The following is a 19,664-nucleotide window of genomic DNA, read 5'->3' as shown; positions in this document are numbered from 1 at the left end:
CCCAATGACCAGACGAGCCACCGCGGATCCCTACAAATCTTCTTAAAACCGCTCGCCTCCCTTACATAACCGCTGCTAACAGTAGCCGTGTCTATGAATCAGGAGTTAATTCCAAAGCCTCTCTAAATGCAGGCCATCTATGTCTATTATGGACAGTGTCGATTTAAGCTTTTAATCTTGACTACAAATAGTTCACCTGCCACATGTACTCTGAAAAATGAATGTTGGTTTTGCATTGGCAGAAAAGAATTCCACTGCTTGCAAGCACTATCCCGAAGAGGGAGTTTATTTAGCATTTGTAAACCACCCACCACCTCATCGTAGGAATGTAACTGGTGCCAGGTGAATTTTCACTGGTGCTAGGCAGTATTAAACAGGTACCAAATTACTTTTCTCTGGTACCAGATGATTTTTTTTTTACTAATTCCACATATTTTTTCACTCTCCTGGGCAAAATTGCACCGATGCCAGATTTTTTCACGTGAACTGACCCGGTACAGTTTTCTAGTGGCATTTGCACTGATCACCACTACAGAAAAATGTCATTTTTTGTTTACCAGCCATTGCAATTCTCAGTCAAAAGCAGGTGCGAGATTTGCTGCACACCTGTGCAAAATTGCCCAGCACCAATCCAAAATTACCAGATATAGGTGCCATTTACTTGATTCCCCCTCCCCCCCCCCCCGAAGTGTAAGTCATTGTTTTTTTATGCCTTTATACCTCTGACGTGCATGCCTAACGATTCATCGTAGTAGAGTAACTGGTGCCGGGTGAATTTTCACTGGTGCTAGGCAATTTTACACTGACACCAAATGACTTTTCTCTTGGTACCAGATGATTTTTCACTAATACCACACATTTTTTCACTGTGCTGGGCAACATTGCACAGATGCCAGATTTTGTTTTAATATTAACTGGCCCCGGGCAATTTTCCAGTGGCATTTGCACTGATCACCACCTCAAAAAAAAAAGAAATTTTCTATTTACCAGTCAGTGCAGTTGTCTAAAACTGGTGCATAATTGCCACACACCTGTGCGAAATTGCCTAGTACCAATTCAAAATTACCGCACATAGGTGCAATTTCCTTGATGTGCCCCCCTCTGTGAGGCATTGGTGTTTTGTGCCCGAATGCCTCTGACGAGAAGTTGAACCCTTACAGCGGGCTGATGGGCGATCGCCGACGGAGGGGGGAGTTCAGAACTCATTCCCTGCCTTTGCTGTCCTGTGTAAACACATGTAATTAGCCGTGTGCTTATCTGCATTAGTATCATTAGAAATGAAACCCTATTTTAATCTGGACTCTGCTCTCCTCTCCTCTCCATGTCAGCCTGTTTCTGGACCAGTACAGAGCCTGCCTGGCTGATGCCATAAAGAGATTACTGCGGCCCACTGTAAGTACGCTTCTATTTCCTCCCGAACATTGGCTTCAGAATAATTAGTCTGCGCGCAATGATTGCGAGAGTAATGGAATGGCAGGATTAATGTCATGTAATACTTTAATACTTATTATGTCCAACTTCAATTGAGTCTTCTAATCTATCAGATTGTTTCCTAATCATAAACTCGGCAACTCCCTCCACTTGGCCTTCCGATAAGGCGCGCAGCGGGTAGTAAAATAAATGAAACCGCTTCAAAGATAGCGCGCGATTATTTTTTTTATCAAAGGCTTGCTTAAGTATTTCGCTTTGATAGCAGTGTCTGCACATTAAAGTAAAAGTCGGATATTGAAAGTTTTATGTTGGCTTCTGTCATTTGTAATCCCTTCAATTGTAACCTTTGTCATCTCCTGTTTATTTATACTGCAAGAGCGTTTCTTTCCTATTCACTTCTGTTTACATTGAAAGAATGGAAATACTTTGATATAATCTGCGGCGGCAGACGTGTTTTCTCTGTATTTACTTATTATAAACGTCGAGGTGCGGTGAAGCAATTCTGTGCACAGGGGGGGAGGGGGGGGAGCCAGTCTTTGGAAAGTGTGGTCCCTGATGCCAGCGAACAGCATCTATGTGCCAGAGCAGAAGGATGCAGTGGGGGGTAACGCAAAATGCCCCGCCCCCCCCCGAATATGACGAGAGACCTCTGTGTCTCCCATATCTCACAGATATCTATTGGACCTCCCCCCTGAAGGATTGGGGTCCCCCTTCTCCACAGCGGCTTCAAGGACCTGCACTACACCATAGGCAACATCCACAGCACCGGTAGGGCCAATGAGGGCCTTGAAATGAAAATGGATGGTCAATAAATTCCTAGGGGCTCCGGGAAATATCGTGAAAATGGCTGAGCCGGTATTAGCAAGACTGATGTCCATTTCCACCATATTTAAAACATACCTGGATATTTTAGGATCAACTGACATAATTTGCACAAGCCCTTGCGCATAAGCGCCCTCTGATAGCAAAAAGCTGCCCAACACCAGCTTGGCAATTTCCGGATGATTCCTTGGAAGTCTCCCGATGTAACCACTAAAGCTCCCGGAAATTACTAGAACTGTTTAAAATGTACTAAAGGGCAAAATGTGTTCGATAACCTGATTAATGGACCTTTTCCCCATTCCAGCTCATTATTGGCACGTTTGCAATAAGAGTTTTTAAAATTAGTCTTCTACCTTTTTTAAATTAGAAATATGAATACATGTTTTGAGACACTGATGCATTATTATTCTTTTGAGTTATTTGTTTTCCATGTGGCACTGTACACTACGTAGGAGACCACCCTGTGCTTCAACAGACTGTGAGCATGTTTTTTTTTTTAGTTCAATATGATTTTATTGAATTTTTTGACAATGGAGAAGTACAGAAATACATACAAAAAAGTGAAGAAATGATTCATTAAATTACAAAGAAGCGAAAGAAAACAATCATAAGAATACAATCCTCAATAAAATACATCGCAATATAATATTGTCAGTTAAAGGAGAACTTAAGAAGGGGAGAAGGGGAAAGAAGGGGAGGGAGAGAAGGGAAAAGGGAAATATACAGTTCATAGCATAATGACTTAGATAACTAGAGTTACCAAAAAGATATTATCAATAAGACAACAAAAATCATAACTGTACGTATGAATCTATAGGAGACCAAAAAGATTGAAAATGTGAAGAATTATGACGAACACCTTGCAACGAAAATTGAGCACCTCTTCTTGTAAAGATAATCCAAGACCACCAAGCATGGACTGAAAGAGAAGTAGCATCCTTCCAACAAAATGTGATGGATTTTAACGCAGCCGAAACCAAAAAATTAAATAATTTTGCTTCATTATCATCAAGGGGCACACTCAAAACGACAGATTTACATATTACTAAATTATAAGAGGGTCAATCAGAAATAGGTAACATTTTCAATATTACATTCCATACTTCAGACCAAAATGTCCTAATAGTAGGACAGTCAAATAACATGTGACGTAAAGAACCAGGATGCAAGTTACAATGCCAACATAAGTTAGATGGTAATAAGTTAGCTTTAAATAAACGCAATGGAGTCCATAAGGAATTAAATAAAATATAAGCATTAGTTTGATAAATTGACACTGGCAAACATCCAGAAATACAACGAGTCCAGATTAATGACCAAGAATCATTTGACAGAGATAAAGATAACTCAGTATTCCAAAAAGTGGAAATTGTAGCAACATTGGAACCTAAGGATACGGTAAGTTTCTTATAAAATACAGACACCGCTTTAGAGGACAAAGAAACAGTATTAACATAAATCGAAAAATCAGCTGTCATTTTAGAAGGAATACCATTTGGGAAGGAATCTAAAATAGAATTACAAAGAAATTGATATTTTAACAAATCTGATAAAGGCAGATTGAATTTCAATTGGAGTTGAGTAAATGGAATAAATGCATCATCCAAGAAAACATCTCCAAGATAAAAAATACCTTTATCAATCCAGGAAGACCAAAAAGAGATATTCCTATTTAATTTAATTAAGGCACTATGCCATAGGGACAAATTCACCGTAGAAAGTAAAGGGGATTCAAAATTGGAGTCTAAATCATTAAATATTAATCTCGATGATTTGATTATGGAAGAAGAATGTACAATCGTAGATATAGGAGACATGGTTAACAAGGACAGTAAAGGAAAAGGTTTTACAAGGGATGTCTCAATATGAAACCAGAGAGGGGGATTAACCAAAGGGGAAATATTAAACCATAACGAACTTTGTTTAAGGATAAATGCCTTATGATACAAAAAGAAATCAGGTAGGGCAAAACCAATTTGACTTTTGGGAAGTTTCAATTTTTTATAAGCAATACGGGGAGGCTTATTATTCCACAGAAATTTAGATAATAGTTTGTCAATATCTTTATAGAATTTGAGTGGAAATTGAGTTGGTATCATAGCAAGAGAATAAAATATTTTAGGGGCAATAGTCATTTTAATAGATTCCATTCTCCCCCACCAGGAAAGATGAAGGGAAGACCATTTGGAAGTTTTTTGCTTAATATACTCAAGAATGAACTCACAATTTAATTTCAAGGTAACATGGAGGGATGTTGAGAATAATATTCCAAGGTATTTCAATTTACTTTTTTGCCAAACGATATCAGGTGAAGGTAACATATCAGGAGTACATAACATATTTAGCGGAAAAAATTCAGTTTTACTAACATTTAATTTATAACCTGACACAGTGGAATATTTAGAAATAATATCAAGCAAAAATGGAACAGATGAAACAGGATTACTAATAAATAATAACACATTGTCAGCATACGCCAAAGTTTTAACAGTAATATCCTTGATGGTAATGCCATGAATGTTGTCACATTTTCGAATGTAATTAAGAAATGGCTCTATACCCAATAAAAATAAAAGAGGGGAAAGGGGACAACCCGGACGAGTTCCTCTGAAAAGGGAAAATTGGTTAGAAATTTGGCCATTAATAAATAATCGAGCAGTGGGAGCATAGTATAAAGCAGAAATCATACGAATAAAGGAGGGGCCAAAATTAAAAGATAATAAAGTTTTAAATAAAAACTGCCAATGGATTTTATCAAAAGCTTTTTCAGCATCTAATGCCATAACACCAGCAGGGATAAGGATAGTGGAGCTTTGTTCAATAATATGTAATAACGTTCTCATATTATTAGCAGAGTATCTATTTTTCATAAAACCAGATTGGTCGGGGTGGATGATTGAATGAAGGACAGGTGCTAACCTAGAAGCGATAATTTTAGCATATAATTTACAATCCTGGTTAATCAAAGAAATGGGACGATAATTAGCAACAAGGGTAGGGTCTTTATCAGGTTTAGGAAGTACGACAATTAATGCTTCAGAAAAAGACCCTGAAATGGTACCTGATGATGAAAAATGAGAAAAAATTTGGCACAAATAAGGTAAAAGATGATGTTGGAACTCTTTATAAAACTCGGCAGGGATACCATCAGGACCAGGGGATTTTTTCTTTGGAAGCGATTTAATGGCTGAGAGAATTTCATCATTAGTAATAGGTAAATCTAACTTAAGTTTATCAGAGGAAGAAATGTGAGGTAAATCAGAATGTTGTAAAAAGGCATCAATTATGGATTCATCACAAACATCTGGTTTATTATATAATGTGGAATAAAAATTTAAAAACTCTTGAACAATATCATTATGGGAAAGTGCAATTTTACCGTGAGGACATTGAATGGAGGTAATCTGTGTTTTATCTCGTTTAATACGTAAATAATTAGCCAGAAGTCTACCAGACCTATTGGTGTTAAAGCGGAATTTAGCATTGGATTTAGAAAGTTGAATCCCAGCTCTTGTACTAAGAATAGCATTAAATTCATACCTTAGCTTTTGTAACTTTAATTTATATTGAGGATCACTAGATGTAATAAATAAACGCTCAAAATGAGCTATTTGTTTCTCTAAAGATTTAACATGAGAATTACATTTCTTATTTTCATGAGCCATAATAGAAATAGTAGTACCCCTGACATAGGCCTTAAATGCATCCCATCGAGTGGTAACGGAGGTAGAGCCTTCTGGATTGAATGTAAAATAATCCTGAATTGCTTGGAATAATTTGGGTTTATGAGTATCATTAAGGACAATATCAGTATTCATACGCCATCTCGACTGTTTAGTAAAAGAAGATGAAACATTTAAAACAAAAGAAATCATTGCGTGATCTGAAATGTCAATGGTAGGGTTATTTGCAAATTGAATGAGGGAAGGGGAAGAGAAAAAATAGTCTATTCTGGAATGGGAATTATGAGGATTGGAGAAAAAAGAAAACTCTTTACCAGTTGGATAGTGCAATCTCCAAATATCCGCTAACTTGGTGGTTTGAACAAAAGTCTTAAATGCATGAAAAGTCTTAGACGGTCTAAATCGAGATGTAGATAATCTATCCAACAAGGGATCCATAAAAACATTGAAATCCCCACCAAAAATCAATGGAACATTTCCCAACTTTAGAACTTCAGTCGTAACAGCAGCCCAGAAAACAGGATCCTCAGCCGTAGGGCCATAAACATTAATCAAAAAGAAAATAGAGTCATGAATTTTAACTTTGGCTGTAATATATCTACCTTCAGAGTCTGAAATCTTATGTAAGACTTGACAATGTAATCTTTTGGCAAAGAAAATAGCGACCCCGTTCTTTTTACCTTTAGCAGGTGAAGAGACAATAGTGTCAACCCACTTTTTGTTCATATAATTTAAAACTTTATCATCAACATGTGTCTCTTGGACAAAACAAATATCAGCTTTAGAGTTACCTAAATAATCTAGAATTTTCAAACGTTTTACTGGGTGTCTTAAACCTTTTACGTTAAGAGAAACAAGTTTAATGTTATGAACAGTAGCCATTAGGATAGAAGAAAAAGTAGAGAAAGGAATGAGAACAAGAAGAAGGCAGAAAAAGACAGGTTAAAAGAGTAACTCTGAGCGAAAAATAGGAAAGGGAGAAACAAAAAAGAGAGAGTAAGGCACAAACAAACAACATAAATAAAGACAAGGAAACGCACACCCGTTCCTCAAGCATGGCCAATTACCGTTGGAGCCCATGAAGAAATTTATGCATAAACATGTCGCAAGAATTCAGCGAAATCAAGTCAAGAATTAGGATCTTGCGTATCCATTGATGGAGGAGCCTGCTGTTCAAGGAAAAGACGAAGATCTTCTGGACGCTGAAAAGATTTAGAGACATTGTCTTTCCAGACCCGCATTGTAGAAGGATCAAATAGGCCATATTTGAAACCAAGGCTCCTCAGCTGTGGACGAAGGGAAGAGAATTCCTTACGAATAGCCACAGTTTCTTTAGCAAAATCCTGATGGATGAAGATTTTGGTTCCATTCACCAACAATGATGGTATTTCCCTTGCAGCTTTTCGAATAAGAACCAGATGATGATAACGCAGGACCTTAAATATCATCTGCCGTGGCTTAGAATGACGAGGATTGCGATGTGACGGAACTCTATGAGCTTTATCAATCTCAAATTTTTCTGTGAACTTAATATTCAGGAGACCAGGCAGAAGAGACTCAAGATAGAGCCGCCAATTGGTCCCTTCAATTTCCTCAGGTAAGTTAAAGATGCGAAGATTATATTGCCTATTGCGATTTTCCAAGTCCAGCAGCTGATTATGCATTGGCATAATTCTGGTCATTAAAGGTGTAAAAGCATCCAACTTATTCTTGTTATCTTGAATTTTAATGGTATTATCCGACACCTTCATCGATATAGAAGCCATATCTTTACGAACATTTTTGACTTCTGAGGCAATGGTGTCAGTATTTAAACGTAAGGCTTTAATTTCCTCCAAAATTAGGGCCAAAGAAGGTTCTGAAGTGTCCACCAACTTAGATTTGGTTGGAGGAGGGGAAACCTGCTGCTTCCTTTTATTAGTGGAGGAATTCTTAGAATCCATTTTGAGGAGAAAAAATATACCTTAATATGTAGAAGAATGGAATAAGACAAAGTAACCTCAAAATGTGAAGCAAAATGTAGTAAATAGGGGCAAATGCGTCAGAAAACACTCAAAAACCCCAGGTGCAGCAGCTAAACAGTACAGTAGGCGGAGCTAGGCCCAAGCCAGCCTCTTTCATAAATAACTCTCCGCCCCCAGGCTTACAATTCCGGCAGTACCTTGAGAAGCAGCAGGGAGCAGAAACCATGGAAGGTGAAGAAAACACTTCCGTCGAGCAAAGTCGTCAAAAAAGAATTCCACAGGTAGGTAGAGGCATCAGGAGGCAAGCGCCGATATTTTCGCTGGGTTTGTGACAAGAATTTGTCGTTTAATTAACTTCAAAGCTCCGAGATATCACGGAGCTCCGGTGGCAGCGGCCATCTTGGTTGACGCGCTCGCGCGTCTCCAGTAGGATGTGGCTCTAATGACTGTGAGCATGTTTTGATGTTAGATGTTAGACAATGTGCTGATATGGCGCCCATGGGGGCCTAGGAGTTAAGTCCGCAAGGGGTGTCTGTATGTAAGTTGCAGGTTCCGGTCGGTAGAAGGTGACGGTGAAGGGTCAGGGCTTGCTGAGGTTGTTGGGTCACGGTAGTGATAGATTGCTTTGAGAGTTGGTGATCAGAGGGTGTATAACTGTTTTACAGTGGTGCAGGGCAAATAGAAGTTTTACTATAGTTTAGGTTGGTTATACACTTGGTGAAAGTAGTGACTTTTCATTGTTTTTCTAAAAGTTAGTACGTTGTCATTCAAGATGGTGGTCTTCCGGGGTGTGGGGGGTGCACCTCTGAAACATCAGAAAGAGTGAGTTTACTTCTGGGAAGACAAGAAGGTGGTTATGGGGGACCTACTGGGGAACTTGTGTTATGATGAGTTCCCAAGTGAAGGCCCTTTTGTAATGCACCTACATGTATCTGATATTTTATGTCGTACCTGTGTAGTTAGAGGGAAATGAGTAGTGTTTGGCCCTAGCTTCAGAGGCCAGTGGGATTTCTGGATTCTGCATTTTGGATGAGTTGGATGAACAGCACTGTAGATCTGGAGGAGTAGTAGACCTTTATGGACAGTAGGACGACCCATGCAGAGGTTCCAGGCAAAACGAGTTTTCTTGGAAGAGTGAAGGTGAAAAATGGGCATCACGTATTTTGTTATTTAGAGAGAGAAGGAAAACAAGGGTGATTGCCCGGAATTCTTTGGAATTTAGTGACTGATTACTGCAGTGTGGGGAAGTGAAGAACCGGAATAACCCACCTACTGGGTCTCGGCGGCGGGGGAACCGCCCAAGTCTTCCATACTCTTCATACGTAGTAAAAGGAGACACCGGAGCCTTCGTCTGCAGGAGGAGCCCACATTTATTCAAATAGCCCGGGCTATGGAACAGAGTCCCAAGCTCGTTAGAAACAAGACCGAGGAGACTGCTGCTTTACTCCGCAGTTTACAAGCCTTTTATACTTTTTCATTCTGGCCTTTTGGCTGTTAGTTCAGTGTTCAATCAGGGAAGTGTTTGCAGTTGATAACCAGATCCAGACGATGTTTGTAGATGGTGACCTGGTCAAGGCTTGGTACACAAATCATTGTTCACTCAGTTTGATCAAAGCTCGGTCTTTCAGGTCATTGTCCACTCAGCTTGATCAAAGCCCGGTCTTTCAGGTCATTGTTTAATCACCCAGATCAAGGCCCAGCAGTCAGACCATTGTCCAGATAACCTGATCAGGCTGTCAAGGATGTTTACCAGGCTGGGAGAAGGAGATGGAAAACAAATCCTTTACACAGGGTGTGAGTGTCTCGTGGCTTTCTGTTGAACTGCAAAGAACAGGGGGGGTTGGGTGTGCATCAGTTCCTGGGCAGAAATGCAGGCTGCAAGATGGTTGTTGTCATGTTAGTTAGATTTTCCTCAGGCATCAGCATAAACGACCAGGTGGGTCGTGTGGAAGTGTTGGACACGAGATGGCAATAAAAAAGCAATGGAGTCCGGGTACAAATTATGCCGATCAGAAGAACATTTTTCTTCAGACCCTCCTTTTGCCATTGAGTGGCAAATACTTTAAGAAATGTCAATGTTCATAAGGCCATGGGTTTCTTGTTGGAGCATCATCATAATATTGGTGTTGTGAATGTTAGAGGGTGGAGGCTTGATGGTCTGGACACATATTGTACAGAGCACTGGCAGGCACTGACAGCACAAACAGCAGGAGACCAGGACAGTTACTCCCAAGGCAAGGAAGATGAGGATCCCCCACCCCCACTGGGAAAGGAGGCCCCAGATCCAGCCTGTGCGGGACAAGTTGCCTTCATCCAGATGAATTTCGGAAGAAAGGTGATGCAGACGTTGGATGGCATCGTACACTGTAGGTGCGTTGTCTGGGATGTACATGCAGCAGCTGGAGCCGATCGATTTACACACACCACCACGATCAGCAAGGATGACATCTAGGACCATTCGGTTCTGAAGCGTTATGAGGCGGTCCGCCTGTAGCTCTGCAGTGATGTTGGAGAGGGCACCAGCTGTTACTGTGATGGTGGCTTCAAGGACCCTGGTCAGTCCTAGTATAGCTCGACTGTTTGCTATGGGGCCCCAGAAAGGAAGCAAACCTTTAAAGAAGTCCCCTGTTTCCTGGCCTGCTGTATCCTCAGCTGATATGACGCCCCTACGTGAGCGGCGCAGAGTGCCCTTCATTGACAGGTGGTAACCTCCATGGGTAGAATACATTGGTGGAAGGAGGAAAGCCAGATAGCAGGTACCAGACCAGTTACGGGGAGCCAAGTGTAGGCGGCAGAGCCACAGATGAAATAGGTGATGGGGGATGCCACCAACTTCGGAGGAGATGTAGAGTTTAAAGCTTTTGTGATATCACACGTACTGGTACCAACTTTCTTAGTCCCTAGGCCATGGATGCAGATACGGCCTTGCACATTTATGACATTCACAGTGTCTCGTTCATCAGGCAGTATCCTTCTTGTGCGGAATCTGGAAAATGTTCGTCGGTTAGTTGAGTTGAATACTACTATCTCACCGAGTTCATCTGGTGATAGTAGCGATGTGGATGAGCTGCTCGGGCAAATGTTCCAAGGGCAGAATTGGCAGTACCATTGACAATGTAGGCCTCCTGCATCAACATCCACCATGCAAGACAAGACCCAGTGATGGAAAAGGGGTAGGGAAAGAATGGGACAGGGTGTATCATGGAATGCGGCATCAGTCCACAAACCCAGCAGTTGGAAGTGTTCATGATCAGCTGATGATGATGCAACATTTGGATGAAGGTGTTATTGTAGAATTCTGCACGGCGGGGTAATTCGTGGGCTGGTAATGTGTAATACTGGTGCTCTGCAGGAGTTGGTGAGGTAACAGGATGGTAGTTTAGTGACAGCCAACCAAGGATAGACAGGATACCAGTCATAGTTTGGGCAGACCACGTATTTTCAACTTTCTTAAGCCTGGCAGAGATCTCAGGAAGCAAGTTGCTGACAAACTTATCAACAAATACTGGGCCAGGTCCTGGGGTCCGGGAGTCCAAACCACTATGACCCTTGTATTCTGTCTCAAAACGGGTAAAGAAGGCAGCCACATTCTCATCTTTTCGCTGCCTACAGGCTTTTATTTTATCCCAGTTAATGACAGTTTCCGGCAAAAGTGTTTTCATAAACGTCATTATTTTACCGGGCAAAGTCAGGATGGCAGCTTCTGGTTTAGTCCCTCCTACCCTTGCTTCTTCCATAGCCTCTAGGTCAGCCCATTTACCTCCCAACGCCACTTCATGGTCAGTATGTTTAATTTTGTCACAAATTTCTGTGGGGACTGTACCAAAAAGTAAATCTATATCCTCAAGAACGAGAGTACCTGCAGATATAATCTGACCTAATTCTCTGTAAAAGGCAGCTGGATTCTTCCGGGGATCTGGTAATTGTCCTTTTAACTGCATTACTTCTGACCTTTTCCAAGGAACATGAACCGAAGCCTACGCCAGTGTGCCTCAACAGCCCCACGGCCATTATTTTGGGCATCGGTAAGTGCGTTAACAAAGACAGGGGCCACCTCTCTCATTGACATAGCTGTTTCTAGATGGGTGTTGGGAAAAGCAGTCATATCACGGTAAGCCATTAAAGCAGACATAGCGCCAAACATCCCCTCTCCCTGAACATCCCCTCTTTTTATTTGTGGCCTAAGGTCCATTAATCCGGTGGGTATCTGCATAAGCGCATTCTCAAATCTTTGCATGACCAGCGTACACATGTATTCAGCCCAGGTGGTCTGTTCCATAATCGTCCACTGGGAAAAGGTGAACCATATGTCTTTAAAGGCATAAATATTCCCGTTATTTATCCAACATTCACACTGTTGTTTCTGTAGGTCATTTTCTTGAAGGGACGAAAAGCTGACTGCAGATCGCAAGGAGGCCAGTCGGGGGAAGTCAACAATGTATATAAATCCTGCTTAACTGTAGACCACGGGGAAGTAGGAAAAGGGCGTGTAGGGGTAAAGCCGCAGGGATTGGGCGGATGGAGACTTGTTGTCATTCCCGCAGCGAGGACAGGGTTAGCGGGCGTGGTCGGTGTCATAGGAAAAATCGGGAGGGTTGGTGTGACAGGGAGAACAGTAAGAGGGGCAATGGGGCAGGACTGGGCTGTGGCGGGGGGACATGCGGGGTGTGAGGCGTCAGGGCAGGGTACATTTTAATTCATATGCAGGAGGGCTTTCTAGCATGGTATCAAGCAAGGAATCGCCTTCTTCTCCCCCTTCCATATGGCCCTTTCCTTTCTCCTCACGAGCGGGATAACACTTTTCTACCCGAACCCCATGCTCCCTATCGGCTACTTCTACCGATTTTGTCATTTGATTTTGTAAATTTTCTCTGGCGTGGTCGGCCATTGACATACGTTCCTGTTTTCTTTCTTGAGCCTTCTGCTTTCTAGCTCTCTGTTCTATCTCTTTCCTCCAAAGTCGGACAGATTCAAACATAGACGGGCATGTTTTACTTTTCATTAATTGTTCCTCTAAGTTGGCGAGAACTTGGGAATTAAAGGAGCCATAAAGTGGCCACTGTAATTCCGCGTTACTTTGTTTCGTATATTTTACCCAGAATGAGGAAAACATTATGGCAGAAGGGCCATGTTTAACACACATCGTATGGCCAGGGGTCCCTTCTGGAGGAAGCGGACAAGCCGCCTCCAGCTGGGAGTCCTGCCTCCACATACAACAACATAAGCTCTTGAACTTACTACTGATACTGATACTAAATGGTTCCAGGTTGTCTGTTGTAAATATTGGTACATATCTTTGAACTGCTTCCATGGACTGGCATTTCTGAAGCCGTATATTTGAGCAATAATTTAGGTAGCAGACATTTTTCTTCCTCTTTACTTTTTTGGGTGATCACTGATCATAGAAGGGTTTTCAAAAAGGGGATTTTTACCCATCAAGGCAAAAGTCTTCCTTTAAGTAAGTCACCCAAGGAATTTGTGCCACCCCATCCAGTATCGGAAGATCCAAAAAACAAGAGCGGACTAACACTGCCTCTGGATTTAGCCATGACTTGATCTACAAAAAACAGTGGGGCTAGCCCCAAGTTAATCTTTAAATGAGGGAGACCTACTTCCTCTTGGCAAATCAAAGTTGCTGAGCCCTGGGGAACCATTAATAATCGACTTTCTGGACAATTTCCACCTAGGTGAAACCTAGACCTTCGGTCCAGACCAGCACTCTCCCCAGCAGCTCCGCTTCGCCACCGCAGTCTCGAGTCCTCCGCTGTATAGGGTTCGCGTCGGCAGCCCGTCCCGCCTCAAGGTGATCATTATTTTTCATTTCCCGCATTCCTCCGGTCTCACGGATTCATCTTAACTTAATTTTGTACACTGGTTAAAACTCGCCCGTATTCCGCCTGACTTAGGAATTGTTTAAAGCTAGGTTCCTGCCAATGCTGCCCCTGAGGCCCCTCCCCCTGACACAGACCCCTACTTAATGGCTGCCGCTGCGGGGGAGTGCGTGTGAAACCTAGACCTTCTGTCCAGGCCGGCACTCTCCCAAGCAGCTCCGCCTCACCGCCTCAGCCTCGAGTTCTCTGCTGCATAGGGTTTGTGCCCGCAGCCCGCCCAGCATCAAGGTGATCATTATTTTTCATTTCCCGCATTCGTCCGGTCTCACTCATTCATCTTAACTTAATTTTGTAAACCGGTTAAAACTTGCCCGCATTCCTCCTTACTTAGGAATTGTTTAAAGCTAGGTTCCCGCCGCTGCTGCCCCTGTGGCCCCTCCCCCTGACACAGCCCCCGAACCCGCCTCCTTCCCTCTGGGCCTGCCCAACCCACTAGTTAATGGCGGCCGCCGCACGGTCGCGCCTTTGTCATGCCTGTCTGTGCCTGTCAGCGTCCTGGAAGCGGCCAGCACCAGGAACCCTGGATCCACGAACTCCTACTGCTACAACAATGCCGCCTTCCTCGCACTCAACCCCGGAAGACTCAGAGACTGCCAACTGGCCTCTCTGGCCTCGACCACGGCCAGTTCTCCTGCCACCACTGCCGCCAGACGTTTTCCTCCGCCCCAACTCCCAGAACGGCAGACACCGCCACCAACGACACGATAAGATGCATCCTCCTCTACGTGTGCTCCCTACACAAACACCCCACGGAAATCTGGAACCTACTCGACACTCTCTCCCCCGATGTAGCCTTCTTCACGGAGACCTGGACCAATACCGCCTCCGCCCCCGACATCAACACCGCCATCCTGGATGGATACAAGATCCAGAGGAAGGACCATCCCAACCACCCGGGAGGGGGCCTCGCCATCGCCCAGAAGAACACCCTCCGCTTCACCAACTTCCAGATCCAGACCAGCCCCAACACCACACTCCGAGGAACCCTCATATACAGACCCCCCGGACATCCATCGCCACCACCATCACCAACTTCATCGCACCCCACGCCATCGCATCAATGACCTACATACTCATCGGATACCTTAACTTCCACCTAGAAAACCCCAGCGACCCCAACTCCACCGCCTTCTGCAACAACCTCGCCGACATCGGACTCAACCAACTCGTCACCACTCCCACAAACAGAGCAGGATACACCCTTGATCCCATCTTCGCTACAGGCAACAGCGTCAGCTTCAACCACACAACGCAACCTCCATGGACTGACCACCACTGCGTTCACTTCACCGTAGACAGACCCAAGGCACCAAAACCCATCCCCCACCCACCCTAAAGTGACTGGAGCAAGGTCACCGATGCAGCTGAGCTCCACTCTCGCCCGAGAAACTCCGCAGCCAGAGAACTCCACACTTGGATCTCCAACTGTGCAGATAAACTTGTCCTGCTACGCAACCCCGGCGAAAAATGCCCCAGGAAAGCCGCCTGGTTCACCACAGGTCTCCAAGAAGCAAGACGCATCTGCAGATGCCTGGAGAAGACCTGTAGGAACACCAAGACAACTGACAACTACTCCACCTACAAGGAATCCATGACGAACTACCATAACCAAATCAGAACATCCAAAAGGAACTTCATCCACAGCAAAATGCTCACCAACGCCATCAACTCCAAGGAACTCTTCACCGTTATTCAGGAATTCACCAACCCATGCAGTGGAGCCACAGACATCACCCCATCCCAAGACCTCTGCAACAAGCTTGGGAGCTACTTCTACCTCAAGATCAGAAAACTGTTCGACAACTTCGTTGAGCACGTGCAAGATATCACTGCCAGCCCCCCACCCCCCAGAGACACCACCCAGCCCACCATCACCGACTGGACTCCAATCACGACCGACTACACCACTGCGACCATGAAAAGCATCCACTCGGGAGCCCCCACTGACCCTGGCCCTCCGCACATCTACCACAGAGCTGCTGACACCATTGCGCCTGGACTACAACAGACCATCAACACCACCTTTACAACAGGCACCTTCCCAGACCGCTGGAAGATTGCAGAAGTCAGGCCCCTGCTCAAGAAGCCCACGGCTGACCCCACTGATCTCAAGAACTACTGGTCCATCTCGCTCCTCCCCTTCGCAGCCAAAGTAGCAGAGAAAGCTGTCAAAAGGGAACTGACACGGTTCATCGAAGAGAACGCCGTCCTAGACCCATCCCTGGATTCCGGAGCAACCACAGCAGCTAAACTGCCCTACTCGCTGCCAAAGACGACATCCACACCCTCCTGGACCAAGCCCACTCCACAGCCCTCATCCTCCTCGACCTGTCTGCAGCTTCGACATCGTCTCTCACTGCACTCTAGTCACCAGACTACACAAAGCCGGCATACAAGGGACCGCCCTGGACTGAATCCAATCGTTCCTCACCGGAAGAAGCCAAAGGATCAGACTATCAACCTTCCTCTCCGGCCCCATGGAGATCACCTGCGGAGTCCCCCAGGGGTCATCACTGAGCCCAACCCTCTTCAAAGTCTACATGGCCCCCCTCGCAACCAGCGTCCGACAACACGACCTCAACATTGTATCCTACGCCGACGACACCCAGCTCATTCTCTCCCTCACTAGAGACCCCACCACCGCAAAACTAAACTTCCAAAAAGGAATGCAAGATGTCGCAGTCTGGATGACTAACAGCTGCCTAAAACTCATTGCCGAGAAGACAGAAGTCCTCGTCCTCGGAACTACCCCTTCACTATGGGACGACACCTGGTGGCCTACCGCCTAAGGAGCCCGCCTACCCCCTCAGACCATGCCAAAACCATGGCATCATACTCAACTCATCGCTCACCATGAACAGCCGTCACCTTCCGATTGGCTACCTTCACAGGCATGGTGGCCTGCAAGGGACAGCAGACCACCATGCCCATGAAAGTTTTTTAACATGGATTTTTTTTTTGAAGCAACCTAAGTTTCTTAAAGGAAATAAGGCTGATTTTATAGAAAAAAAGCTTTTCCATTTTGTAAAACGACAATGAGAGCAGGCAATGGCCCTTGCCTCACTGCCTACGTCCCCTGAAGCTGTCACAGTGATTATCAAAGGCAAAGGGGTTCAAAGAGGAGAACCTTTGCCTGATGCGAATCAGGCAATGGGAGTAGGTAATTGGTCAATAGAAGTTCATAGGTTACAGATTACTAATTTGGAAGAGACACCCCAAGTTACATCCCTTCTAAATTGCAAATCAATAATCATTTCTAAAGGCATTTAGCAATTTGAGAAAACTTTTCTTTTTTTTTTTTCTTTTTTTTTTTTGAGGTTCAACACTGCTTTATTACATGATATAGACCAGAGTACAAGCTGTTGGTGCCTACAACCCGGAGGCTGGCAGCGTAGTATAGGAATGTAAACACAGCCTTGAAGTCGGCATCCCTGAGGCCCGACGGCAATGTATAAGCAAGTAAGATAATATTAGGCCAGTCGGCATTGTAGGGTTTTAAGAGGATGAGCAGCAGCAGAACAGTGTTATTCATTTCAACATGTACTGAGAGAACAGTAGTACAAAAACTTCCCAACCTGGAAGAACCTAAGAGGCATTCCGATCTTCCTTGAAGGATAAAAGAGGATATAATAGCTGACAAATTAGTGAGGTAGTGCAGGTAAGCGATGTAATGTAAAGCCTAACGGTTATAGCTCCATACTTTGATAGGGTCCCTAGTGGGTCCGGAGACTATGATATGAGCCATGTGTCATATGTAGTGTATCGAGGTGAAGGATGTGTCTACGGGCATGGAAGGCATGGCGTGGAGGGTAACTGCGTGTCCCATGGAGGAAATAGAGGAGGGGAAAGGGGAGACACTTGCCATAAAAAAAAAAAAAAAAAAAAAGGGGGGGGGGGGGGAGTCTCAGTAGGTTGTATAGGGGCATCAGGAACGACAGCTGACCATTCTAGTCCATCCACAGTAGGAGAAGCATGGTCCGTGCCAACCTCTGTGACATGTGGATGTTGCGGTTAGAGTGCAAGTCTGTTCCAAGGCCGGACAGCGTAACCTCAGGGAGGGACAGTATCCCTCTCAGGTGCTTCGTCTGCGGTCGATCGTTGGAGCATATAACATACCAGGGGGCCCCATATGTCTCTAGGTTTACAGGATGTAGGTAATAAGTCAGCAAATGTGTTGTATTGATCTTGACAGTAAGTCAGGTCTGCTAGCCAGTTCTTGAATTTGGGCGCCCTGCCTCGGCCCCATCGACAGGCCACTTGACGTTTGGCCAACAGCAGCGCAATGTCAACAAATTTCCGGTAAGAGCTAGGGATCTGTTGTGTGTATCCAAGTATCGTTACCAAGGGGTCCACGGGCACCGCGGTGTTCATCATGTCTGTAAGGGCACCCGTCACTTGCTGCCAATATTTTGCCACTTGCGGGCATTCCCATGCTAAATGTAGGACATCCGCATGGCTAGCCTGGCAGCGTATGCACCGGTCATCGTCTGCCAAGCCGAATCTGAGTTTGCGCACAGGCGTGTAGTACATTCGTTGTAGGTATTTGTAATGTATGATTTTGAATCTGCTGCTGGCAGACAGGCGAGAGGTGAGCGCACTGCAATATTGCCACTGCTCATCAGTAATGTCCGCATCCAACTCAGTCGCCCAGCGCGCCAGAGCAGTGGAGTCCAACATCTGCGAGGCGCCCCTGAGCTGACGGTAGAGGCCAGATACCAAATGCGTCCCATCCCGGGAGCTCAGCAGAAAGTGGAGCGGGGGCAAAATCTCAGGTTCGTCAGGAAAGTTGGGGAGTATGTCCCGCATCCCTGCGCGTAGACGCACGTAATAAAAAAGATCTAGTGGGGTGTAGGCATAAGATTGGAAGAAAAGGTCCAACGTTTTAAACTGACCATTGACAAATAAGTCGCCCCAGCAGGAGATACGTAGTGTAGCGCACAACTTACGGAATCCCTGCTCCTGCAGTAACGTGAGCTCCGGATGGTAGGTAAGCGGTAATTTCGGCGAATAAGGCAGTTGGCATGCTAAGCTCTTGGCTATTCGCCGCCATGCATCCATCGTGCACGAGACAGATGTATTCGGCGTGGTTATGGACGACTCCGGGCAGTGAAGTAATCCCGACAGCGGGAGGGGTCGTACTATCCAGTCCTCAACTGCTATATGCGGCATGTAAGGACTAGGAGCCATCCAGTGGTAGGCAAAGTGTGCCTGAGCGCACTGGTAGTATTTCTCGAAGTCCGGTATATCGAAACCCCCTTTGTCATAGGGCGAAGTTAGTGTGGTCCATTGAAGCCGTGATTGCTTGCCTCCCCAAAAAAGTCATTCAGAAAAGGGGGTGGTGATGAACAGAGTGCCTGAATTAAGCAGACCACTCTTACCCAGTCCAAAGATCAGGGCTTGATCCATCACCGTTTTTTAGCTCACTGCACCATCCCAGCTCAGAACTTGGCTATATGCAAATTAGTCTGTTCCTGTCCCAGTGCATGATGGGAACAGGGCAAACCAAACTACCAAGCCAATTCTTATACTGGGAAGGAAACAAGCTTCCGGGGACCGGTTTCTGCCATTTCAGGCATCGTCGGCCCGGCTTGCTTGAATCCTGATGGTGCAATGTCTTGTCTCCTTTCTGGTGAAGAATTGGCTTGGTAGTTTGGTCTGCCCTGTTCCCATGATGCACTGGGCCAGGGACAGACTAATTTGCATATAGCCAGGTTCTGAGCTGGGATGGGGCAGTGAGCTAAATAACGGTGATGGATCAAGCCCTGATCTTTGGACTGGGTAAGAGTGGTCTGCTTAATTCAGACTTTCTGTTCATCACCACCCCCTTTTCTGAATCATTTTGTCCACCATAAGCGTGGAAGGGTATACTCAGA

General features: G+C 44.8%; 1 protein-coding gene across 1 annotated transcript in view; it reads left to right on the top strand.

Moving 5' to 3' along the window:
* The window catches only part of CAMKMT (calmodulin-lysine N-methyltransferase), a 1,527,883-nt gene that overhangs the window by 1,390,114 nt on the left and 118,105 nt on the right, over window positions 1–19,664 (top strand). The window contains exon 9 of the mRNA XM_078649679.1: window positions 1,329–1,392. Within this exon, the coding sequence (XP_078505805.1) occupies window positions 1,329–1,392 (64 nt within the window). The remainder of the gene's footprint in view (window positions 1–1,328; window positions 1,393–19,664) is intronic.

Source organism: Lissotriton helveticus, chromosome 6, assembly GCF_964261635.1.
Source record: "Lissotriton helveticus chromosome 6, aLisHel1.1, whole genome shotgun sequence".
NCBI lineage: Eukaryota > Metazoa > Chordata > Amphibia > Caudata > Salamandridae > Lissotriton > Lissotriton helveticus.
Note: the sequence above shows the minus strand (reverse complement) of the source record. Positions and strands in the feature narration are given on the sequence as shown.